The sequence below is a fragment of the Hippopotamus amphibius genome, chromosome 17 (assembly GCF_030028045.1).
Source record: "Hippopotamus amphibius kiboko isolate mHipAmp2 chromosome 17, mHipAmp2.hap2, whole genome shotgun sequence".
Taxonomy (NCBI): Eukaryota; Metazoa; Chordata; class Mammalia; order Artiodactyla; family Hippopotamidae; genus Hippopotamus; species Hippopotamus amphibius.
In genome coordinates this window covers 57619276-57644525 of record NC_080202.1, presented here as the reverse complement: position 1 = coordinate 57644525, position 25250 = coordinate 57619276, and the positions used below count along the sequence as shown (strand labels likewise).

Below are 25250 nucleotides of genomic sequence, written 5' to 3'. Positions count from 1 at the left end.
CTGCCACCTGTGCATCTGTGCCGTCCATTCCGGGTTCTGAGAGTCTGAGTCCAGTTTGGCCAGGATGAGGGGCTGGCCTTGGAGTGGCCCAGCCACAATGCCAGCCAGAGGGAGGCCAAGACAAGTCCAGCCTAGAGTCTGAAGGGCCGCAAAAGGAGATTCCCAGCCTGGAGCAGGGGCGCAGCGCTCTGCCCGTTCACCTGCTGCAGGGCTCTGGTCTCACACCCCTGTCCACACAGGGTGGCCTTCCCAAGAGGCGGGCTGTCAGTGGCGCTCTGATGCCCCATCTCTGTAGGGCTGCTCCTCCACGTGGCTGGTCTGCTCAAAAAGCCACTGCCGCTCCGGCTCCGTCATCTTCAGCCTGAGCGTCACTTCCTGGAAGACACTGCTCACAGCCACCTATGTGAGCCAGACAGAGCAGGGCCTGCTAAGTTACAGCCCCAAGTGCTAGCAACACCGGGCCCACCGCCCAGACCCAGGCCTCAACCTCTCACCAGCACCCTCCTCACCTGCTCAAAGTGAAGCTTTCGGAACATTCGGATGCTCGGTTCATTTCCTTGCCCAATTTTAGCCTCAAACTTGGTCAGACCTAGCTTGGTCACTCCTCCCAGAAGAGATCAGAGAGGGACAAACCACAGGATGAAGCCCTCCCCCACCTCCCCAGCACCCTCGGCCCCTCCTGTCCCAGCGTATAGTGGAAGCACCTGTCACCAACCCCCACCATCAGGCCTGAAGGCTCACTCCCGAAGGCTCACTCCCGACCTGCCCTCGCCTCCCCTGGGGCCTGGCCACTTCTCCCCCACATTGCCTGCTCTGCCTTCCTTACCATAAGACATCATCATGAGGACGGCCTCAGTGCCCAAGCCCTGGCCCCTGCAGCTGGGCTCTAGGAGGAATGACAACAGTCAATGACACTTCGTGCCCGGCTCATGTCATCCTCACCACCCTAGGAAGTTTGCAAATATGGGTACCATTCTGCAGATGAGGAGACAGAGGCCCAGAGAAGTAAAATGACTCACCTAAGGGCTCACAGCTTAGAAGCACCCAGCAACCTGACCCCAAAACTGACCCCTTTGGCTCAGTGTGCTGCCCCACAAGGACAGTCACACGGCCCCTGCGAAAGAGGCTGAGGACCCCGATGGACACAGAAACCGGAGGGGCTCCTCCCACGGCATGGGAAGATGCTCCAGGGAAGATCCTTTATTTTCGGAGGGTCCCCAGTCCCCCCCAAGGATGGGGCAGACTGCAGTTTGAAGACCCTAAAACCAAAGGTTAAGTTCACACCTAAGCATGAGACAGGAATAAAATGAACCACCAAGGGTGAGCCACAAGACTAACAGGTGCTAAGTGCAGTCTGCCCAGCCAGGTACTGGGCTCACCAAGGCCGGAGCCTCCCTCAGAGCTCTCTGAGTGCCCTACGCAGCCTTGGTGGCTTCAGGTTCAGCAGATCTGAGGACCAGAGGGACAGACGCCAGGGCCAGGCGGAACAAACCTGCAATCATGACCTCAATCTCCCCCAAGGAGGGGTCCCCTATATCCGTGAGGAAGAGGTTCACATCTCCCGCCATGCAGCTCTCTTCGCTGGTGCCCGGCTGGGCCTGCCACTTCTCTGCAGCCAGCACGATGAAGGTACACTCTGAGGAAGGAGGCGACGGGGTTATCACCTAACTCCCCAAAGGAGTGCAGAGAGACCAATCTTCCTACTTGAGCCAGAAAACTGCAGAGAACTACCACTGTCTCTGACTCTGGCAGAAAAGGGGAGCCAGTGCTTCCTTCAGCTGATAAAGCCCTAAAGTTTCCTCAAGCAGGAAACAATGGCCTTCTGCAAACAGCAACTGTATTCTCAGAGGGCGACGCAAAGAAGACCAGTAACCACACTGGGCTTGTGGCAAGGGGCAAAACGGGCAGGGCCTCGATTTACAGCCAGAGCCCCAAGTGCTTTCCTTCTTCTAAATCCCTCCACGCCTGGTGCGGTAAGTGGGGAAGAAGACGGAAGCATCAGCCGCAGGGACTGGCTTCAGGGGGCATCACAGTCTGAGGGCTTCAGGCCCCTCCCGAGCTTTTCACGAAGTGCCTTTTGCAAACTTTCTAGGGCCCCAGCGGGGCTACAGCTGGGAATGGGAGAGGGAGGGAACCTGGGACGGCCTCTGGAATCAGCCCGCCCACGAGCGGCCCAGCCCTGGGGCCTCCACTTCTCACTGTCCACATCTTCCCGCCAGCTGCGCTGCATCGCATACTCCTGCTCCAGGGTCAGTGGCTCGGAGGCTGTCAAACGCCGCAGCTCCTCTGATTTCATCCACTCGTGGTACCTGCGGGGACGGAGGGACGGCCTTCGACAGGCAGGACTGATTCAGAAGCCTAAGTTGGACGCTTTATGAGATGAGGAAATGGATGGCTCAGGGGAGAATCCCACAGCGCTAACAGAAGGCTAAAGAAGACCCAAGAAAGGGCAGAAGGCCACAGGCCCAAGAACTAGAGGCAGGCTAGTCCTAAAGAGAACAGCAGGAGTCAGTTCTATCCGTCCGGCTGCCGCTCCTGTCTCAGGGGTCAGTGCGGGGGAACAGTCTGAAGCTAAACATTCCTCAAATTCCCGAGGGGAAGTAACGGCAAGCTGAACTCAGCAAAGAAGGCCGGACAGATCTCCGTAAAGGCCAGGCACCAGGAACCCCCCAAAAGGAAAACTACAAGTAGAGAATACACACCTACAGCACCACCATCCTCGTCTACCAGACATTTGCCAACTGCCCCCACAACAGCCCCGCTCTGCAACTCAGTCCTGCCCTTTCCAAACAGTAGTCCTCACAATATCCCATCAGCTCAGTTTTATGACAAGCTAACATTTAGTTTCCAAGAACTGAGCCTCTTTACTGGCACCATGGGAATGGCATTCATTTGTAATTAGGAGAGAAGACAACATCTTTTCTTTTCTTACACACATGTAGTTTACAAAAGGGAGTTCCTGGCTGAAAGGCCAAAAAGGAAGCTGAGCAGGTGAAAGGGAGAAACAGAGGGATGGGTGACTTCTTCCAGGGATGTCGTAGCCCTCTGCTTCAGTCTGCACTTTTTTCCTGTCTGCAATTACTTCTCACACCAATGTTTCTCCTTCTCAGGGAAAACAGCGTCTGAGGTTTGGGCTAAGACAGGATCACCCACCTCACCGCACCTTGGAGAGCTGGCTTGCACCCCACGTCTGGGGAATGGTTACCTAGGCACATGCTCTGGGGTGTAGGGTACCAGCACCACCTTCTTTCCCAGCAGCAAGACGTTCTGATTTAACCTCATGGCAGTAGCCTGCGGGTGGGAGGGCAAAGATTTCAGCACCCTGAGTTTCTTCCCACTTAGGTGGGAGCCCCGGCTCCCAATTCGCTAAATGCCCCCTAGGGCTAAGCTGTCAGAAGAGCCTCCGTCCTTCTTCCTTTCCAAACGCTTCAGAGAACACGGACTTTAAACCCTTTGCAAGAAGGGGAACCAGGCTGGTGAAAGATAGTTAAACAATCCTGGGCTCGCATCTCAAGGAGCCAAGCATGGGCTGCCTTTTCTGCCTGTCCCTTCCGCCCCACCACCCATAACCTCGACGCCTCACACCCAAGCACCAAGACTCATCCCCAAAACTCCCATCACCTGCCTCAGTCCGGAGACTCCACCCCATGGTTAATTTTCAGCCCTGTCTTAAACCTATTGCCAACCCCTTTTCCTAGCGACCACCCCACTGGGCTCGGGCCCTCCCTCTGTCCGCCCCCCAAGCCATCTGGGCCTCCCTGGCCACTCTCGGGTGAGGCAGGCTTAAGGCCTCAATCCCCTCCCCTTTGTGAGGAGTTAGAGGCTGCTCTTCTAGAACCCCCGCAACCACTGGGGTCCCGGGACGGCCAGGTTCACATCCACTCCCCGCCGAGGAACGTGTCCCCACCAGGTGTGAACCACCTCTTCCAACCAGCCCCGCTTTCCCACCCGGCGGACTGTCGCCTCTCTCGCATGCGCGTGGGAGCGCACCCCGCCCACTTCCGCCACGCAGACGGCAGCCGCCCGGGGCCAATCCCGGTCCCGCCTCCACGAGGCGCCCAATCAGCGCCGTGCGCCCCGCCCGCGGCGCGCGCAAAAGAAGGGTGGGCTCCCGGTCGCGGGCGCATGCGCGCTGCGGGCGCTGGTGCGGGACAGCTGGAGCCGGCAGCAGCCCAGGGGTCGGAGGCGGCGGCAGCGGCGGCCCGGAGCAAGCTTTGCTGCAGGTGTTCGGGCCGGAGGGTGGGATGCGCTGGGGTCGTGCCAGACTCGAGGCTCCTCCGGGAGGGAGGAAGAAATGGGGGAGAGGCTCGGAGAGGGGTTCTTGGGAAGATGGGGCGGCTGGAGGGTGGAGAGCCCTAAGACAGGTTGGGAGACGTGGAGTGGAGGCCCTGTTCAAAAGGAGAGGCTCTGAGGCGAGGAGCTGGGTTGCGGGGGGCGACCTAGGAAAGTCCCCAGCCCCTTGCTGTAGGCGGAGGAGGCAGACAGCTACTTGGCTGCCATGTGTGGTAGTGAGCTCGCCGTCCCTGGCGTTAAATAGGGACAACCAGAGTGTGTGAAGGGGACCCTTGTGGTGGGTGAGACTTAGTGGCGTCTGCGGCCCCTTAAATCACTTGGAGTCTGAGCGTCAGTGAACACATGCGCTGCACAGCCCGGAAAAAGTTAGGGGAAACCACCCAAATGTCATCATAAGGGAGATCCTTCCCTCCGGGCTCTCTGGTGACAGATAAGGCCATAAGAGCCTGTGACTAAAGGACGGGGAGGGGGCGGCTCTGCAGACATCCCCCCACCCCCGTCTCGGCCCATCAGGAAGCTGACGTCCGCTCTTTTCCTAGGGAGCCGCAGCAGCCGCCGCCCCCGCGCAGAAGGAACCTTGGCCACCGGAGGACCCTTCCTCGCTTTTGGAAATGGCGGGTGAAATCACAGAGACCGGGGAACTCTATTCTCCCTACGTGAGTTTTACTTTTGGAGCCTGTTTTGCCCACATCGGTGCCCTTGGCTTCTAGAGAAGCACCCTGCTTCCTGTGGACTGTTCTTGTGAGTCCAGCCGCTTTCATAGCAGGGGCCTGGGGACCCCATTGAGCAGCAGACATGGTGCGTGTATGATGCCAGTCAGGTTTGTCCCCTCTTCACATGTTGATCAGAGAGCGGTGGAGAAAACAAAACGGACTTGCTTGTTATATCTATCTCGACTGCTAGCACTTGCAGACTGTGCGTCCAGCTCAGATGCACAAGGGCTGTCAGCTGTTGCCTGGGTTTTGCCCCTCTCAGCAGTTGGAAACCACTTTGGTGCGTAGCTGAGTTTGAAGTTGCACAACGTTTATAGTCTTGGATGGCGTAAGAGGGAGAGAAAGCATACAGGGACCTCCAGTTACAGTTTGGTGGAGTCTGTCATTAGAACAATTAGAATGATTGATTTCATTTCTCACTGTCTTGGGTCTGCAGTTACCCCCACCCATCCACCCCTCCCACAGATACTCAGTTTATCTTTTTGTGTGTAATATAAGATTGGTCATGGTTACATCACGGAAAACTCTTGCCTGGATGAGTAGCTGGGGGATTGGAATAGTCAAATAATTGATTCATGTTGCTACCAAGTATCCCAGGGAAAGGTAGCACCGCCTGAAGTATGAAGTAGCAAGAGTCGTCTTTCTAGAAAGAATCTAACCTTAAACAGCTGCCCTGCTCTGCATGGCCTGGGGCTCCCTGCTCTGTGTCTGCTCGCTTCACAGACTCTAGAGCCACAGTGTGATGGACAAGAGAGCACCTCTGAGAACAGCGGGCAAAACCCCTCACACCCAGGTCCTCCCGCTGGGTCTGTGCCAGTCATGTGTGACTCCAAGGGAGCCTCCTTCGTCTCAGCAGTTTGTCAGGGAAGTCTTTCTTGAACCTTGGAATGAATCAGGTCATGCCCCTCTCATTTGCGGAATTGTGTAACAGCTCACGGCCTCCTCTTGGTATGAGCAATGACATGTCCACACTGTCCGTGAAAGTCACCACCGTTCCTGTGTCATCTTACAACATCTGTAAGCTTAGAGGCGAGGAAGTGAGTTATTGCTGTAGCTGAGTGTTGGGAAGGAAAATCTTTGATGTGCCCACTTTCCTTGTGCGTCTCGCTGTTCGGGAATCATTTCACATGTCAGCATGTGCCCACAGGAAATGGGGCAGTGAGACCTAAAAGCCTCAGCGGGTTCTGCTTTTTTTTTTTTAATATTTTTTCCTCCATTTCCTATGTGTTCGGTTTTGTTCGACGTCTGTGTTCAAGGGCCTCCTCTGGGCACTAGCCATAAACAATTGCTGGTGTTCTCTTATCCTGCTGGTGAAAAGAGAGGTGAAGGGGAGATAGATGGCGCTGGGTGAGGTGACGTCAGCCAGGACGTCAGCGTATGAGCCAAGAACACGCCTGCTGCCTGAGGTTTCCTTAACTCCGCCGGTCCTTCAAGAATGGTTCTTGATCCCCTGGGAGACCAGGAGAAGGGTGTGAGGTGCACCACCGTCTGAGTCCAGAGAGGCTGTGGAATGGACTTTACTGCAGACGCTGCTCAGCATGATGTGGGTGGAAGCTGCTCTGGCTGCCTTGGGAGACCTTGATGCTGAGCCCATGTGGGTGCGTCAGCCCATAACCGGGCCATCCCAGCACCAAGCCTCTCCCTGCCTCTGCGGTGCCCTGTTGTGAGTTCTTTCCCCTCCTGGGTGTCAGGGGTGTTTGCCTTAGCCTGTGTTCTGCTGCATAAACTGCGTGTGATGGGCCTCACAGGGGACTCGGATGACAAACCCTCTCGGGGATAGTGGGGGACACAGGAGCATGGTTCAGGCCCGTGTGTCCCCCACCATAAGTGATCTCAAAACAGGAGTGTCTGTTTCCCCATTTATGGGGACCACGAGTGGCTTGGGACTGAAGGGATCGTGTGATCAAAATAGAGGAAGAGGGGCTTCCCTGGTGGTGCAGTGGTTAAGAATCCGCCTGCCAATGCAGGGGACACAGGTTCGAGCCCTGGTCCGGGAAGATCCCACATGTCGTGGAGCAACTAAGTCCGTGCGCCACAACTACTGAGCCTACTCTCTAGAGTCCATGAGCCACACCTATTGAGCCCATGTGCCGCAGCTACTGAAGCCCATGTGCCTAGAGCCAGTGCTCCGCAACAAGAAGCCACGGCAATGAGAAGCCCACGCACCACAACAAAGAGTAGCCCCCGCTCGCCACAACTAGAGAAAGCCCGCGTGAGGCAACAAAGACCCAACACAGCCAATAAATAAATAAATTTATTTATTTTAAAAAATAGAGGAAGAAGGGGGTCACCGCCTACGAAAGGGCAGCTGCTGAGGCCACCTTCCGCAGGCCAGTCTCACCAAAGATCGGTGCTGGTGCTTTCGAAGGAAAGAGGGCTTGTTTCATGGCCTGAAACCCTAGTTGTTGCTTCCTCATCTCTGCCGCCTTCTGTTTCCTTTGACAACTGTTGTTCGGGGAGCTGTCGAAACATGCCCGTGACCCCGCCTCATGCACACCTGTGGGTGAGGCTGTGGGAAGACTGCACAGGGGCGCGGGTCAGCCACCCCAAGGGACAGGGACTGTGCCTTCTCCAGGTCAGCCGCAGAGGAAGAGTCGAGAACGGGAGGAGGCTCGGTTTGCATAGGCTTCTTCATTGAGACCGCAGCAGGGCTCTATTCCTCAGCTGTTGGTCACGCCTCCCCAGAGGCTGTCCCCACAGAACTGTCACCTAACCAGCAGAAGAGAGCGTCTCCCCCACCCTCCCCCTGGCCTGCAGCTCAGCTCACCTTTGCTTCCTGCCCCACGATCTGCCTCTTGCAATTGGTCCCTGTTACTAAAGGTAAAGGGGGTTTAACTCTGGCCAGGAAGGTGGAGAAGCCATGCATTTTCCTACAGGATTTCTCGCAGCCCCCCAGACAGAGTGCTTGCCTCAGAACTAAAAAATAGCAACAACCTGAGACAATGGTGATGACCCATTCTGCTCCTAACCACCAGCAGGTGATCCCTAATTAACTTCCAACTTTTTTTTTCTTAATTATTTTTTTTTAAATTTATTTATTATTTTTTGAGGGGTACACCAAGTTCAATCATCTGTTTTTATACACATATCCCCATATTCCCTCCCTCCCTCAACTCCCCCCCCACCCTCCCTCGAGTCCCCCCCACCGTCCCCATCCCATCAACTTTTTTTTTTTTAATATTTATTTATTTGGTTGCACCAGGTCTTAGTTGCAGCTCATGGGCTCCTTAGTTGTGGCATGCAAACTCTTAGTTGTGCGACCTAGTTCTCTGACCAGAGATCGAACCCGGGCCCCCTGCATTGGGAGCGCAGAGGGAAGTACCCCTTGTCAGGTTCTTCAAGGGTCTTCTTCACTGAGGTTTAGTTGAAGTTTCCACTGGGGGTGTGTTTATTTCACCGTGTCTTTATCAGCAGTGGTTCTCAGCTGGTGGCAGTCTTGCCTCCCAGGGGACAAGGCATCCCGGAATTCACAGATGCCTCTTGCATTACCTAATTCCCCAATAAAACTTTTTTTTTTTTTTTGACAGCGCCCCGCGGCGTGTGGGATCTTAGTTCCCTGACCAGGGATCGAACCTGTGCCCCCCACAGTGGAAGCACAGAGTCCTAACCACTGGACCCATCCCCATAAAACTTTTGGCTGAGAACCATCACTTTCTTAGGCCTCTTTGCTTTCCTTAACTTCTATCACGAGCACCATCACCAGGGCTGTTTTCCATAAAGAAATAAGGTTCTGCCCTGCAGAGGTATTGCCGCTCATAAAAGCAACACGCAGAGGACGAAGCTGCCGGGAGATCAGATGTTCGGTCATCGACCCGGGCCTGGTCTCTCTGTGTCCTGCTTACCACCCTGCCTGTGACATCGAACTCCCTGTCTCGTGCACCAGGGCCCGGGAGTCCACCCGCAGCCTGGCTGGCTGTGCTCCAGCCATGCCGGCCTCAGAGTTCCCGGAACATCTGTCCCCCGCTCCCACCTTGAGCCTTCCTACCTGCCAGTATCTTCCCTGGCCCTTTGCCTGGGTGGCACCTGCTCAGCCTTCAGGTCCCAGCTTGAATGTCATCACAAGGCCATCCTCCATTTGAAGTGCTGCCCCACTGTTCTTTGTCACAGAGCCTTGGTTCTTTCCTTCCAAAGGCTTCTCCGAGGCGGTAGCCATCATTTCTTTTCTTGCCTGTGTCCTCCTTGTCCATCTGGTCAGTGTCATCCCCCGGGCTCTGAGCACAGAGCCAGGACCATGGGAGGCTCTTGGCAGCTGCTGAGAAAGTGAGCAAACAAGCAGATCCGGGCTCACTAACTGACCCTTCCCGCACCTGGATGTGCTCGCCTTAGCGTGGTGGTGATTGACATTAAGCCCAGCAAAAGTCAGAGTTAGTTCATAGACGTTCACATTTGTGAAAAGTCAGTTCAGAAGGCCAGCTGTCACCCTCACATTTATTCTCACAGCACCACCCTGGGTCAGGACTCCTGACAGGGGTGGTGCTGTGTTGTGATCCAATCAAGAGCTAGAGAAAGAGGATTCAAACTTGTCTTAATCCTTCTGGGATCTGCCTGTGGCATCAAAGTGAGACTGTGATGTTTAAAACGGGACGGAGGGTCTTCCCTGGTGGCGCAGTGGTTAAGAATCTGCCTGCCAATGCAGGGGACACGGATTCAAGCCCTGGTCCGGGAAGATCCCACATGCCGTGGAGCAACTAAGCCCGTGCACCACAACTGTTGAGCCTGTGTGCCACACCTACTGAAGCCCATGCACCTAGAGCCCGTGTTCCGCAATAAGGAGCCCGTGCACCACCATGAAGAGTGGCCCCTGCTCGCCGCAACTAGAGAAAGCCCGTGTGCAGCAACGAAGACCCAACACAGCCAATAAATAATTAATTAATTTTAAAAAACGGGGCGGAGACGGTCAGGTTCACAGCAGAGAGGCCCTGAGCCAGGGCCGTTGAGGTTTCCCATCTTGAGGCCGTGTGCCAGGCACCCTGAGAAGTGCAGAGAGAAGTGAGACCCAGGCTGAGGCCACCACGCGCCTCAGGTTTAGTAACGGAGGAAAGAAGACACATCAACATCAAAAACCCAAACTAGGGCGTAAGAAGTGTTCTTGCTCCGGGGCTTTAAGAATGGAAGCAAGACGGACTTGGGAGACTTGGGAAGGGCTTTATGGTGGGAGCAGTGTTTGAATGGGCCCCGCATGGTGGGTGGGAGGTGAGGGGCTGGGCGGGAGGCCCAGGGGCTTGGTGCCCTGTGCCAAGTGTACATGGGCTCTGGGCAGAGCTGGTTCCTCTCTGCAGGACTCCCTCCTGTTTGTCCAGGACTCAGATGACCCATCAACCCCTGCCCAGAAGCCTGCCCCTCTCCGACCCCTGCCCAGCCCCTCCTGCCTCCCTGTCAATGGTAGCTGATGCTGCCTATCTCTGTTTTGTTTTTTTTAAATCTGACTGAGGCTGATGAGAATGGGCCCTCATCTGTGTGTTTCTGATTAAGAATGCAGCCCACGGTTATCTTGGGGAAAAAAATTTAAGTATAGAAAAGCGCATATTTCTAAGAAAGGGGAAGTGAAAACAATAGTTGGGTAGGTGCCTCCCAAGATGCAGTGTTTGTTTTCTAAAGATCAGAAACAAGCGGTAAAGCAAACTGTAAGTCAGCCAATTTAGTGGCGTGCAGGGAGACCAGTTAGGAACCTACTGTCTCGGTCCAGGCCAGAAACGGTTCATTTGAATTGTAAATAGAATAGGAGCCAGAGGCTCCCACAAAAGACTCTTCAGAAATAAAAGCACTAGCAGTGGGATATGGAGGGGAAGCGGGGTGCTGAGGCCATGCTGGGGTGTCCAGGTGGAGGTGACTAGCGGGAAGTTGGATTTGAGGTCTGCAGAAGGGCTTGGACTAAGAGAAATACCGTCCTATTCTGTCTCGCCGTGATAAAGCCATGGGACTGAAAGATGTTGCCAAGGAAAGGAAACACAGGAGAAAAAGAGACCACTAATGTCACATTAAACACTAAGAAAGCCATTGGATGTGGCAAATAAGGAGGTCACTGGTGCTTTTTAAGAATGTAGTTTCAAAAGAGTTCTGGGGACAGGAACCACAAAGTCCAGGAACTGGGAAAAGAAGGCAGAGGATGTAGGTTCCCCCTTCAAGGAGTTTGGTTGAGGGAAAGTGAGAGGGCAGTGTTTTAGGGGAGGAGCTAGGAGGAGGAGGAGAGGATTCCAGAAAGAGGGCTGAGGCTCTCAGCAAGGAGGAGGCACACGTGTTCCCTCCAGAGATGGGAAGGCGGGTAGAGAGGAGGCAGACACTGAGTTTTGAGCTCCGAAGGAGCGAGGCTTGGGGAGTGCGTGTCAGATGGTCTCCCTCACCTCCGTAGCATCGGAGGTGCAGCCTGTACCTGTGAGAGATGGGAGCCGTGGGTGTGGGTCTTGGAGACTGAGGTCTGGAGCCTTTACGTGGGAAATGCTCTCAAGTCCGCGGTGAGGAGTAAGGAACATCTGTTGCTGCCGGAGCACAGGTGACGGGTCCATCACAGGGGACTCATCATTAGAATTTTTTTTTAATTCCAAGAGCCTTTAGCAGCTTCATATCACGGAGTCGAGGAAGCGGGTGCTAGGTCATCTCCAAGGTGAGAAAGGTTAGAACCGGGAAGATGTGGGGAGCTCGGGGCAGTGTGAGCTTTGAGCAGCCAGTCGATTGTCAGTGAGGCCTGAGAACGTGAGTGAGGCCACAGTGGAGGTGGTGGCCTGGGTAGGGAGGCTTTTGGGGACTGGACGTCATGATGAGGACAGAGGGCAGGTCGGTGAGAGTGGACAGGGTGTGGGGGGCAGGGGCTTCAGGTCAGAAAAAGGGGTCTCAGGATCGAGATCTCGAAAAAGGAATAATTGTAATCAGCTGAGCTAGAGTCAAGTTGGTGTGAATTAGAGTTGTTGGAAACCTGGGTCAGTGACCCGGCAATTCCTCTGGGAGGTTGGTTGCTGGGGGGAGGGGGGGGAGGGGAGGGGGAGTGGAGAGTGGCTGCCAGTGGGTGGGGGGTTTCTTTGGGGGGTAATGAAATGGAATGACGTGAAATGGAATCAGTTGCCCACCCCATCACTTAGAAGTTAAGACCTCTAGCTAGGCCCTAGGGTGTCTCAGGTGGGCCTCATGAGATGTCCAGTGGTGGTGCTGGTTGCAGGATTTGTGAATCTGCTGAAAACACTGAACTGTGTATTTCAAAACAGCGAATTTTATGGCATGTGAATTATCTCTCTCTCTTTTTTTTTTTCTTGGCCATGCCGCATAGCTTGCGGGATCTTAGTTCCCTAACCAGGGATTGAACACAGACCCTGGCAGTGAAAGCGCCAAGTCCTAACCACTGGACAACCAGGGAATTCCCTCTCAATTAAAAAAAAAAAAATCCCTGAAGTTAGTACGGGTAAGAGGGCAGGAAAAGAGAAGCAGCATAAACGGTGACGTCCCAACGGGCAGTGGCTAGAGGAGGACTGGGCCACATGCTCACTGGTCTTGGAAAAGCGGGCATTTGGGGTGTGCCACGTACCCCCGACGTGATGGCCAGTCCTCAGGAAACCTGAGTCCGGTTGAGCGGAGAGCTCCCACCTGAGACACAGGCCTGAATGATATGTGCTGATGAGGTGATGGGGATGCAGACAGCAATGGGGAATAGAACCCATCACCAGAGACACTTTGAAAAGATTGACGGAACGAGGGGCTCCAGTTGTCCAGGTGTTCGTGCCTGGCTCCCAGCACCTGGCCGCAGGGCCCGCCTCCCTGGAACCTGGGTGGAACCCTCCCTGCGTACCGACGTGCCTGGCTAAGGCCTGGCCTACACGGTTTTGCCTTCGCCCAGGGTCACCCTTGGGAGCCGTTGGGGACTGAGGCTCCTTAATTTCTGGGCTCAAGTGTCACCTCTCTTGCTTCCAGGTCGGACTGGTGTATATGTTTAACCTCATTGTGGGCACCGGTGCGCTCACCATGCCCAAGGCCTTTGCCACGGCCGGGTGGCTCGTCAGCCTGGTCCTGCTGGTGTTCCTGGGCTTCATGAGGTAAGAGGCCGCCCCCAGGGGGCAAAGCTGGGGGCAGCTGCCCAGGAAGCCCGAGCTCTCCCCGTCAGGGCAGGGAAGACGTCTGTGGTGAGCAAGTCCTAACAGGTGCCCAGAGCCAGGGAGGGAGGCCCAGAGGTCTCAGGGGCTCGCGCTCGTGGAGCAGTTGACCACCCCCATCACTAGATGTCACAACCTCCAGTGAGGCCCTGGGATGTCTCACAAGGGGCTCACGTGTTTCTTCCCTGGCTGCTTTACCCCCAACCCTGTCGTGCGCTTTCTTAATGTCACCATCAACATCTGTTCCCTGAAAAAGTCCCACCCAGCCACAGCAGAGAATCTGACGAACGTTTCAGGTGATAACGGGCGGTCGGTTTGGAGTTTAGAATTTGTTTGAGATAGTTTCACAGTCAGCGATAAACACGCAGGTGCACACACAGGTGTTCATCTCACTGGCTTTGTGCCCGGCAGCAAATAGGCCAGCATCTTCCCCAGCCTTCAGGGGCGCCCCCACCTTGAGCAGGTGTGCGGGATTCAGCTGGGGTCCAGCAGCTGGTGCTTCTGCGGGCGACTCCTCAGGGCTCTCACAGACAGGTGCCCCAGGCTAGGAAGGGACTGAGGACTAAGCATTTCCAGCCCCTCAACCTGGTAGGAATCCGAAAGCTGCAGAAAGAGAGGGGGAGGGAACACCTGGAACCACCCCCAAGGGGTGCCTCCCCTGAGAGAGGCGGCCCGTGCCCTGTTCTTCGGGGCTGGGGTTCTGCTCAGGGATCCCTGCCCTCGCAGACTTGCCTCTCTTCTGCGGGGAGACGGACAGTTAGTAGTGAAGATAACAACATGTAGAGAGAAGGTGATGAGTCATAAGAGGAAAAAGTATAGCCAGGTGAGGCATTCGGGAGGCTGGGGTGACCACCGTTTGAAGTCAGGTGGTCCATGGCCATGGCAGGCAGCAGGTCAGACGGAGAAAAGAGGGAATGCTCGTGGGGGAAGGAAACAGAATTCAGTAGTTGAAGCAAATTAAGACCTAGTGGAGGCTGCACGGGATGGGGAAACGCCCTTGTTTTTCAGTTTCTTCCCACGTTTTCTTCTGGGGGATTTTGTGGCTCGTCTTGAGGCAGTGTTGGCTCCTTCCATACCGCGAGCCCTTGCAGCCAAGAGCCCCAGCCGTCCTTGTCCTGTGACTCTGCTGTCCCCTTCAAAGGACCTTCAGCGCAGGCAGCCACCCGAAACGGGAAGTGATTGTCGGGGGCCCCCAGGTAGGGGTGGCCACACCCCCACCCCGCTCAACCCATTAGTGTTCAGACATGATCCATGAGCCAGCTTTGTCCAACCATGAGAAGCCTCTTTATGCCTTCATTAAGATGGATTTTAGTTTTACGTCCCAAAAGAAGGGGAAATCCAAAGCCCTTCAAGTGGTCACTTGGGCAAGATAACGAGAAACCTGTGCAGGAGGTGCCGAGGCGGCTGGAGTGGGAGCTTCGGAGCCGGCTGAGGTGGCGTGGGTGGGGGTTCACGTCGGGCGTCCCCCGTCCGCCCCTGCACTGGCCGCCTGAGTGCTGGGCCGCGCAACCAGCCTGGGCAGGTGATAGCCCCTGGGGCTGGGGCTCGGGCTCAAGTCCAGAGGCGGAGCCTGCCAGGTGGCTTCGAGAAAGAGGGAGATGAGTGTTCTGGGTTCCTCCGTCATTTCCGCAGGGATGGAGTCATTACAGCAGGAAGGCGGAAGAGACCATTCCCGCCGTCATCCAGGCTTCCTCAAGAAAAGACGAGTTTTCACTCTAATGTGACTTCTCAGCAAACACCTGGTGCCACCTCCCGATATCCCTTTTGATCCAGGCCGGATTATTAGGAAATGAAAATATTAATAAATTGTAATTTATCGGTAAATGTTAATGTATTAATTAAATATGTTAATTTATCGATATATTTTAACTTAATATATTATTTGTTAATGTTTTAATTTATTTTAATAACTAATATTAAAATAACAATTATTTTAATATTAGCCAGATTAGTAAGAAATTAAATGTCCCCCCACCTCCCAAAAAAAGGAGGGGATGATTCCAGAGCCAGGTGTCGTTTTCACATATCCACGCCTGTGCTCCGGCCATTAGTGTGTGTAACTGGGGGTTGACACCTTGGCCAGCAAAGAGAGGTGGGAGCTGCCTGCTACCCTTCCGGAAGCTCTGGGAGACCCTTACGGACCAGTCTCCTTTTCCCAGCTTAGGGCATCACCTGGTGCCCGTCCTCCCATCTCTCCCACCTCTGCCCCACCACAGGCCCCTTCTGGGGAGCCATACCACCTTGCCCCCGCATCACCTCTCCTTCAGGCTCACTCTCCTTCCCATCAGCTTATTTCACACCCTTCTCTCCCGCTCACTGGAGATACATTCTAAATATAGGCAGAGACGTCAGGGCGAGCACACGAGGCACCAAGTGTGCACACACACTTTTCTATCAGGTCATACCTGCCTTGGAAGTTCCCAGCCCTTCCCCAGGATGGAGGATGCTCAGAGCTTGTTGGTCGGGTCGGGTCTGAAGTGGCATTTCCTTCTATTTTTGTGCCTCCTCCTACCTCCTCCCTGCCTTTGGCAATTGACACGTGGCCTTTCCCTGCAGCTTTGTGACAACGACTTTTGTGGTGGAGGCCATGGCAGCGGCCAACGCTCAGCTCCGTTGGAAGAGGATGGAAGCCCACCAGGTGTGTGTGCTGCCCTTGGCTCCAGGCGGTGCCCCCGGGCAGTCAGGTGTGAAGAGGTGGCCCTCGGCAGCCAATCCTCTCCCTCCCGATGCCCGGAAGCCTCCTGACCACAGCACTGGTTACAGAGCTGACATTCACGGCCACATCCGCTTGCAGAACACAGGCAGCCTCTGCTCTTTTCACATCCGCTTGCAGAACACAGGCAGCCTCTGCTCTTTTAGCATCCCCGTATTGGTCCCTCCTACCCCTGACCTTAAGCTGGCTCAGTCATTCTGAGCCTTTGTACCCAGGAACTGTGCCACGGCTTCTCCCTTCCAGCGTGTCTGACCCTCTCCTGTGCCAGCAGGGAAGTGCTGAAAGCTCCCTAGTCGGGTGCCTCCTAGAACGAAAGAGCAAAGGAAACAGGCTCTCCACTGTCCCAGGAGAGTTGCCTACCCTTTCTTTTTCCTCGTTTGTTCTCATCCTGCCCATCCCACCCCGTCCTAGGAGGAGGAGGACGACGACTCCTCCACGGCCTCCGACAGCGATGTTCTCATCCAGGACAACTACGAGCGGGCAGAGAAACGGCCCATCCTGTCTGTGCGTAAGTCTCAGGGTTCTGGGCTGGCCCATGCCTCCCTCTGGTCTGCAGAGTTCCCCTTCCTCATGGAGAGGGCCCAGGGGGTCTCCCTGCAGAGACCCTCTGGCATCTCCCAGCTGAGGGTTGATCCAAGGAAGGCACCGTGGAACGGAACATCAGAGCACCGGCCCTGCTGGTTCTGCCGCTAACTGGCATCTGCAGCTCAGGGAGGTCCCTTCACTTCAGCTCCTGGGAGCTCGAGTAAACATCGGGTCTCTGACTTCTCTCCTTCCTCCTGTCCCAACGTGCGTGCACACGGTCCATGTGAACCAGGGCGAAACGTCCCAGCCTTCCCTCTCACCCGTGGGATCCCTTTCTATAGACGACTTATTTATTTGTTTGCTTTATTTATTTGCCACGTGGCTTGCAGGATGTTAGTTCCCTGATCAGAGATTGAACCCGTGCCCCCTGCAGTGGAAGCGTGGAGTCCTAACCACTGGACCACCCGGGAAGTCCCTCTATATATGTTTTAAAATATTTCAAGCAGGGAGCATTAGGAAAAGTTTTCTCAAGAGTTTGAACCCCTTAGGATGTCATTATTCTGGAGGGTTCAGTGAGCTCAGCGCCCCTTCTAAGAGCTTTTCCTTGTGGCAAAAAAAAAAAAAAAAAAACCCGCTTCTCTTTTCTCTTGGCTCCAGAGAGACGCGGATCTCCGAACCTTTTCGAGATCACAGACCGGGTGGAGATGGGGCAGATGGCCTCCATGTTCTTCAATAAAGGTGGGCGTGCTTTCCCCACGCGGGGCAAGGGCATGGGGAAAGCTGGTGGCTTCCTGCGGGCCAGGGCAGCTGGGGCCGGGGTTCCACCTCCACTAGGGCCGGGGCAGGCGAGGGGCAGGAGCAGAGCTAAGCCTGCAAAGCCGCCTTGTTGAGAGGCTTGAACTGTGTCAAGGTGTTTTCTTGGATTCCTCCTTGTTCATCAGGAATAAAGCCGCAGCTACTGGTAGAGGCTGGTAGAGGCGGAGAGTCCCAAGCCGCTTTCCAGTGAAGGAAGCCAGTGGTTCTGTGCCTCTTGCTTGATTGCTTCTGACTTGTATCTCTTTTCTTCTGGACTCTTCTGTCTAGGGCAGCACAGGTCCACCACCTAGTGACAGTAGGGTGCTGTGTGGGTCTGTGTGTGGTATGTGTCTTCTCGGTGGCCAGCAGAGGGCGCCAGGAGCCCATGCTCAGGCCTGCTGCCTGGACTCTGCGCATCTAATCGCGACCTCTCCGGGTGTTCCACCTGCTGCGTGGTGCGCTCAGAAGGACAGCGCCCAGCTCCGGTGCTGCCTTGTTGGCTGTTCCCACAGCAACAGCTGAGCCCTCCATTCCAAATCTCGTTCTTTTGAAAGATGAGCTATTTAAGGGCCTAGGTTTTTAATGCCCGAACCTCCACAGGGAGTCAGACACATCTCAGGAAATCCATGACCTTGCAGTTATCTTGAGAGATTTTCTGCTCCTTAGTCAAAGCCCCTTTTGGTGGGGGGGGGGGGGGGGGTCTCCATTGGTTCTTTCCAGTCTTGAGTGTGGCTGCACTAAGCTAGAGCCGAGGGGGAATGTGGAAACTGGAAACTAGAATCTAGAATCTTCTCGATGGCTTCTTAGGACATTGAGCTGTCCGTTTATCAGCATGGTGTGATGCAACGGGAGACCCTGATTGAGGCTGCCTCGGGGTCTGCCTCCGTCCTCCCTACTGGCCCAGCCTCACTGAGGGCTCTCAGAATCTGTCAAAGCCAGATTGGTTGTGTCTGGCCCACTTCTGTGCTTTTCCTTCGTAACATTTCCTTCTGGCTATCTCCTTCCAAGTGCAACCTTCTGAAATAAGATGCACGTTGCAGGGAGGATGTATACCTCTTAAACCTCCTTCCTAATTTTCATATTTCACAATCCGCCCTGATTTCTTTAAGAATTCTAAGAGCTCATGGTCGTGTTTTGTCTTTCTGTGTGTGCGCCCCTGGGACTAGACTCCTAGCTTACCCAAATCTGGTAGAAAATAAACACGTTCATATGAGAGCAGCTGACTTAGAGGGTGCCCTCTTCTCACGTGCTCCAGGGTTCCTCAAGCTCGGCCCTATTGCTTTGTGGCTGGATTGCTGTTCATTGCAGGACCTGCCCTGTGTGTTGTAGGATGTTGCATCCTTAGCTTCTACCCACTAGTTGTCTGTAGCACGGCCCAGTCATGATGATCAAAAATGTCCTCACTTTGCCAAATGTCCCCAGTACGGTGTGGGGGGCAACGTCACCCCCAGTTGAAACCACTGCTCGGCTCTATCCTAATTCACAGACCATCACCTTCACCTTTGGGAGGGCTGTCACCCTCCACACAAAACTCCCTTGGAGTCCAGACTCAGTCCTTGTAATTAGAAATGTCAGTCCTGGTCATTGCTGTCCTCAAGGAAGTTCATTGATCCTCCCACTTTGTGTCTCGTAATGAAATTTATTGATCAGGGAGGGCCAGTGGCAGTTTATAAAAACAGCTGACATGAGTCTGCAGCAGGTGGAGGAAAGGCTGGGAGTGGGGAGGGGCGGTATCTCCCCACAGGAGCATTTGCTCAGAGCAGAAAGACGAACAGGGGCGACCCAGGGGCCACTGAGCCCACACATCCAGGGTTCTTTCCGAGTCTTTTCCCCCTTGGCTCCTAGGAGCAGAGCCGGCCTCAAATAGCCCAGGAGGAACATGTCCCTGGCTTTCCCCGGGGGACCCAGAGGCTCTTCTGAGCAACCAGGATTAGAAGGGAACTGTCACTTCATTTTTCTTTCTAGAAGTTCCCGGAGACTCCAGCAGCCTGAGATCAGTGACACCAAAAACAAGCAATCAGTCTGAACGGGAGTTTGAGACTGGCCGTCTGGGGCCACGATCCTGAGGTCGTAGGACCCAGATGCTCTTTTCAGAGCTTTTACACCTGGTCTTTGTAGCTGGAATCATGTATGGCATTTAGCGCTGACTGAATTCTCCTCACTGTACAAGATTAGAGATGGTCAGGGACTTGCCAGGGTCCGAGAAAGAGGCCGATGGGATTAAGCCCAGAGCCCGAGTTCCTGCCTCCTAGTCCAGGCTCCCCCTCTGCAGAGGGAGCTTCCAAGTCCTGCCCCTTCCAGAGTCACATCCTCCCCTGCAGACGCTTCTCATAAGGAGGGGAGTGAGCCGTCTTGAGCACCCGCTCCTGCCGCTCCCCCTCCCTCCGCCCCCAGCGCGCCAGGCCACCCTTCTTCCCCTTGGGTGCTTGTGATGGGCCACATTCAGAAGAGGCACTTGGTCTTTGGAAATTGGGGGCTTTTTTACCCTCTCGATTTCGGCTTCTAGAGCTGGGCCACCTCCTGTTCGCTTGCTTTTCACTCCCTCAGCCTTTCGCCTCAGATCCCTGCGTGTGGCTGCGAAGGGGGCTCTGGCCCAGGTGAGCCCTGGGGTTCAGGCCCCTGACTCAGGCCACCCCTCCTCCTCCCCCGGGCAGCCCGTCCGGGGTGCGCAGACGCCTCCGGGTCCTCCCTGGCTCGTCCGTGCCCCACCCTCGCCCTGCTCCTGCCTGGATGCCGAAGCTCTCTGATCCAGCCTTGCTCAGCGCCCCCGCCCCTGCAGGTGACAGGCACGAGCAGGTGTGTCTTCCGCCAGCATCACAGTGTAGGCAGCCAGAATGAGAAACAGTATCTGAGGTGGCTTTCCTGCTGCGCTTGGGGAACGAGAGCCGTGGACGTGGGGGAGCTGTCGTCGTCACAAAAGCAGGCAGGCGGCTCCCTGCGGCTCCCTGACGGACGATGGCTTTGTTGCTTTCAGTGGGCGTCAACCTGTTCTATTTCTGCATCATCATCTACCTGTATGGGGACCTGGCCATCTACGCCGCCGCCGTGCCCTTCTCCCTCATGCAGGTGACCTGGTGAGTGTCCCCCGCCCCCCAGCTGCAGCGGGGCAGCCGGGCCAGTGTCTTCTCAGGGCAGAAGCCCAACACCGAGCGCGTCCATCGACACCTGCAGGACGGCAGTGTCCGAGGCCCTCTTCTGCACGTGCCGCAGCCAGCCGTGCGTCCTGGCCTTCGGGGACACACTCCTCACCACGGTCCCCGTCCCTGCCCCGCTGGGAGGGTGACTGGGATTCCCACCCGTCGCCGGGAAACAGCGCAGCCAGGATGAGGAGCAAGGCGCCTGCCCCCAGAGACGGGAAGGCGTGGGGAGTCAGGTGGTGGGGCGTGGGGGCCTGACCGCTGCTTGTGTTTAGCTACGGCAGGGTCTGTCTGCGTTCGGCTGGGCAGGGAGGCCCACACTGAGCGTTCTCTCCCTCAGCAGCGCCATGGGCAACGACTCCTGCGGGGTGGAGGCGGACGCCACGTCCAACGACACGGACCTGTGCTGGGGGCCCCTGCGCCGCGCGGACGCCTACCGCATCTACCTGGTGAGTGGTGGCCCGGCCCGCCGGGGCCCGGGGCCCGTGCGCCACCGTCACGCGGCTACAGCTGTCCCCAGAGAGGAGCATCCGCACAGCCCCACAGCCTGGCTAAGCCCTGGGGCTCTGGTCCTGGGCAGAAAGTGGATGTGTCGCTATCACGCCGGCCCCAGAGGGTCCCAGCCACGGGCCCCGTCGTGTGTGGTTTGGAGCTGGCCTCCGGGTGGGTGTCGGCTCCAGGGCCGGGCACTCTTATCAGCTTAGCTCAGGGTCTGACGGACACGCTTATCAAAGGCCCGTGAGAGCGCCAGGGCTGGCTTTCCAGAAACTGTCCCTGTTTTGACCTTACTCCGGCCAACCCAAGAGCACAGGAGTGTGGAGGCCGGCGTGCTGGCTGGGCAGACGGGACGGAGCGGTCTCACGGAGCTGTCTCACGGTTGACCCGATTACAGACAGCTCTCCCTCTCCAGATGGGGAGGGTCAGCCCAGCTCCCTCCTGGTCTCCCCTGCTCCCCGCAGACAAGCAAAGAGGAATCTCCAGGCTCCGTCTTGACTGCTTTGTGCCGTGCGGGGGGAAATTGGAGCTGAATAACATGCCTGACGGGTCTCAGATAATACGACACAAAACCAGAGGCGGGTGTCTGTCTCTGCCTGCTTTGCAGGCGCAACTCAGACATGGTCCCCTTTCGCTTGGGCACTGTCTATTAATACTCTCTGCTTCCTCTTGGTCCTCCTCCACCCTGACACAGATTAGGTGCATTAGGTGACACACAGCTTGACACGTGGCCACTTAGCTGATGTGGAGCGGGAGGCCGGGCCGCAAGAGAGCCGGCCTCTTGACTTGATCATCCCTGTCCTGACAGAGGTTCCCGCAGCCCTGCCAGCTGTGTCATTCGGCTGTGAATTCGTTAACCCCAAGGACAGGCCGAGCGGTGGTTTCACCTGCCCCGTCGCACCCCGTAGACCTGCCCCAGGAGTCCTGTTGCCCAACCCCGGGAGAGATGTGTTTTCCTCGGTGCGTTTTTGGAGCATTCAGATGGCCGGCTACGGCTAGGAGTCTGTCTTCTAGGAGAACTAACCGTATCTCAGCCGAGGTCCAGTGGGACTTCAGGGGCAGGTTAATTTCCCACCCGTTCCCCACTTCCCGAGCTTTGGGGGCAGGCAGAGAATTCAGCAGGGCCACAAGGAGAGCGGAGGCCTGTTAGCCTCTCAGCATCTCAACAAACCGTGATTGATACAATTAGGGAAAGTGTCGGGAGGTGTAAGGACCCACCTGGGTCTCTAACGGGCACAGCCAGGTAGGAGGAGGAAGAAAGGGCCCAAGAGGCTCAGCACAGACCCTGGAGCAGGGCCAGGACAGAGGGTCCACGGTGGCGGAGCCCCGACCCTCTCAGGCGGGTCTCTCCCGGGGCAGGGGTGGTGGCTGCCAGAGGCTGTGCGGGGTCAGCCCACACACTCCCCCGCCCATTGGCAGGGCACCATGTAGTGCTGGGAACGCTGGCTGCTGCCGTTGGCCTGGTGAACTATCTAGCAGCGTTATTACTGCCTTATTAAATTGTGCCTCCTCTTATTCCTATAAACCTTCCGCATGATGGAAGCCTGCCTGCCTGCATCTCAATAACTCTCTGGCCGAACAGAAGGAACCCTTCAGGAAAGCAGACAGGCATTAATTACTGCCTTCGTCTCCCAGATATTGCACTTATAACTCATAAAGCTAATTGCCGCCAGGCCCGCAAAAGCTGCACAAAATAGGAGGTGGCAGGGCTGAGCTGAAACAGGGCCGCTCTCTCTGGCTGTTGACATCCTCCCCCTCCCCCCTCTGCCCCGCCGGCCCCAACCACCCCCACCAACCCCTACCCCCGGCCACTGCCACGGGCTTCAGTTTGCTCAGGTTTTCGGTCCAGGTGGGCTCTTCTGCCTGGTTTGGAGAAATTCAGGGCAGGTGGACCTTTGCATTGTCTCAGAAGTTACTTTACAACTTTGCGTGTGGCTCCCAGGGTCCACGGCTTCTGCAGAGCTGTCCCTCTTCAGGCCACACCCTCTTAGTGATTTGGAATCGGCCTAGTGACGGAAGGAGGGGGGTGGCAGGTGCCCAGGACCTTCCTCGGTCCTGGGTACTCTGTCGCAGGTGCTGATGGCATCTTCCCCTCCCAAGTCAGGCCCGAGGGGTTCCACCCTGCTTCCTTCTTCCACCAAGGAACCCCTTCAGGTTGTGGGAGAGGAGGGGCATCCTTGTGTCTGGTAGATTGTCCATCGTGCCTAGAGATTCCCACCGCCCCTCCTCCTACCAGCTGTTTTGCTGCCAAAGCACTGGCCAAGGGGGCAGGCAGGTTTAAAGCCCCCTCCCACCCCAGGCACAGTCACCTCTTTGTCTCAGGTAAACGGTGCATCTACCCGGCCTGCATATTTAGAAGGACCTCTGATAGTCACTTCTTTTCTACTCCAGAACAGTATATTCTGGCTTTTACTTTATGGTTTAATTTTTAGAAAGTCCTCTGGAAGTGGTCTCTTCTGTGTCCTCCGGGTGTGCTCCTGAGATGCACACACAGAACGGGACTATCTGGGATGTTAACTGTCTCAGGAAGCCGGCCTGGGTAGCACCATGATTGCTTGTAAGAAGGGCACTTTCTCTACCAGCAGCTACCAGTCGCCTCCCAAAGCCCTTGACCTTAATGAGTGGAAAATTCCTCCTCCCCGCCTGTGCCCTGCGACCTCCGTCCACGTCCTGTGATGCCCAAGCAGCTGATGTGAGTCAGTTTCTCCCTCTGCAGAGTCGCCACAGAGCAGGGCGCTGTGAGGTGAGAGTGGTCCCATGAGTCACACGTGCCCCCAGGGTGTCCCAGCAAGACCCCACAGCTGGACCCAGCAGTGACCTGGGCCCCATCGTGAGGGAATGACCCTCGGGTCTGATCCTCAGAGCCCCACCGCCCTCCCCTCCTGCTCCTTTGAAGGATCAAACGGGAAAGCGTTGACACCCCGCGCTTTCAAACCAGCAACCTTGCCTCCAGGCTGGGGAACGGCCTGGGATTCTTCCTGCAAAGCGCCTCTGACTTCGCTGGGAAACAAAGTCAGAACTTAGCGTTTCACTTTCCTACTCAATGAGGAGGAGTCTGGGGCCGCTGGCGAATGGCAGGGTCATATGGAAATGAGTTCCGTCCAGAAGTCAGACTGTCCCAAGCATCGGGGAAGCAGGACATGTGTCGCTGTCCCCTCAAGTCAAGGGCACTGCCGGGCGCTCCTGTTTTCCTTCCTCATTCCTGCAGGGCCATCCGGCCTCATTTGCTCCCCACGCCCCAGGTCCCGTCGGCACCGCCTCCTCGAGAGTGTCAGAGGGAAGTTCTGGGGGGGCAGCAGGACTCCCAAGTGCTGAGGGCTCCTCACCGCCGGCAGGAGCGGCCTCCACGGTGTACAGGTGGACAGATGCCACTGCGGCACCAGCGGCCCAGCAGGCCCCGGCCAGGCAGAGCCGAGCACACAGATGGCAGAGCGGAGCTCATCCTGGCTGGAGACCCGGCCGCAAACTGGCAGCGTTGAGCGGGGGGCCCCTCCTGGGCTGCTTTGGGACAGGACAAGGTCACCCTGGCTTGCCACCCTGCCTGGAACACAGGAGCTGCGAGATCACCTGTGGGGTCTGGGTGACCTAGGAAAGAGGTGCCTGGCAGGTGACCTGCCACCCTCTGCCGGACAGAGGGGCCTCTCCCTCCGGACACCCCTTGAAGAAGCAGATTATGGGTTGGGGGCTGCAGGGGGGGGTTCTGCCTGCTGGACTCTCTTCCTAAAGGAGCAGGTCAGTCTGATTCAGGTTCCGGTTAGTGTTGAAGGGTTCCTCTGGGCCTTCACCCAGAGTCCTGGTTTCTTCTTCTCTGGCAGGAGGTTGTGTTTTTTGCTTCCATCTTGGTTTAGTCTTACATGGTAACGCTTGCCTCTACCACTGGCAACATTTAAAACGGTGCACAATCCCCCTTTTAAAAGAAAAATTATTTATTTATTTGTTATTTATTCGGCTGCTCCCGGTCTTAGTTGTGGCATGTGGGCACGTGGGATCTAGTTCCCCGACCAGGGAGCGAACCCGGGCCCCCTGCATTGGGAGCTTGGAGCCCTCACCACTGGACCACCGGGAAGGTCCCATGCAATCCCCTTTTATAAACCAAACAGTTTCTTCCTAGAACAGTACCATTCAAGGGGAAAGCCTCCTTTGTGTTGGGGGGTGGAGAGCAGAGTGATGTACCCACGTGGCAGCGCCAAGCCAAGCCCTGCCGGGTCCCTCCTGCAGTGTGGTTTGTGGCAGCGTGGCACGTTACCAGTTACTTTCTCATTTCCCGTTTGGTCCTCCCAGCCAGACAGGAAGGTCCATGGCCTCATACCATTTCACAGCAGAGAAAACTGAGACTTGGAGACTGTGAGTTCCCCTGGGTCACTGAGATGAGAGCCCAGAAATGAGGGGACAGGTCACACCTGCTCATCAGCCCTGGGAGCTTGACCTTTGCAGAGGTTGGGGCCATGCTGCCCAAGGATGGCATCTACTCAGTGATCCATGTCTGCACATCCTGCCCATCTGC

At 56.1% G+C, this 25250-nt stretch overlaps 2 protein-coding genes across 8 annotated transcripts in view; one reads left to right on the top strand and one right to left on the bottom strand.

Annotated features, from left to right (window-relative positions):
* Positions 1–170: 170 nt before the first annotated feature.
* Positions 171–3979, bottom strand: NAT9 (N-acetyltransferase 9 (putative)). Of its 6 annotated transcripts, none has more exons than XM_057717238.1 (7): positions 3626–3979; positions 3154–3291; positions 2200–2309; positions 1493–1636; positions 827–886; positions 510–604; positions 171–399 (listed from the first exon to the last, which is right to left on the bottom strand). In XM_057717238.1, exons 2-7 carry the CDS (start codon positions 3213–3215, stop codon positions 265–267), a joined length of 606 nt encoding a protein of 201 aa, XP_057573221.1. In that variant the 5' UTR covers positions 3216–3291; positions 3626–3979; the 3' UTR covers positions 171–264. The 6 variants fall into 6 exon arrangements, with proteins under 6 accessions (XP_057573221.1, XP_057573218.1, XP_057573219.1 ...); XM_057717235.1 differs by having other exon boundaries at positions 3206–3291; XM_057717236.1 differs by having other exon boundaries at positions 3206–3291; positions 3908–3977.
* A 125-nt stretch (positions 3980–4104) lies between these two features.
* Positions 4105–25250, top strand: part of TMEM104 (transmembrane protein 104) — a 56638-nt gene continuing 35492 nt past the window's right edge. Inside the window, exons 1-8 of one of the 2 annotated variants that reach the window (XM_057716453.1) lie at positions 4105–4223; positions 4833–4949; positions 12903–13024; positions 15638–15719; positions 16206–16302; positions 16977–17057; positions 20089–20188; positions 20595–20700. In XM_057716453.1, the coding sequence (XP_057572436.1) occupies positions 4905–4949; positions 12903–13024; positions 15638–15719; positions 16206–16302; positions 16977–17057; positions 20089–20188; positions 20595–20700 (633 nt within the window). In that variant the 5' untranslated portion in view covers positions 4105–4223; positions 4833–4904. Of the gene's footprint in view, positions 4224–4832; positions 4950–12902; positions 13025–15637; positions 15720–16205; positions 16303–16976; positions 17058–20088; positions 20189–20591; positions 20701–25250 lie in introns of both variants that reach the window. The other variant, XM_057716452.1, reaches the window with a different exon arrangement.

Bases quoted from the DNA above. Each gene is read 5' to 3' on its own strand.
- NAT9 (XM_057717235.1), bottom strand. From the start codon at position 3,649: ATGGGGTGGAGTCTCCGGACTGAG. The intron at 887-1,492 runs GTTTGTTCCGCC...CATTCCTCCTAG, and splicing joins GATTGAGGTCATGATTGCAG to AGCCCAGCTGCAGGGGCCAG. The intron at 605-826 runs GTAAGGAAGGCA...CTCTTCTGGGAG, and splicing joins CCTCATGATGATGTCTTATG to GAGTGACCAAGCTAGGTCTG.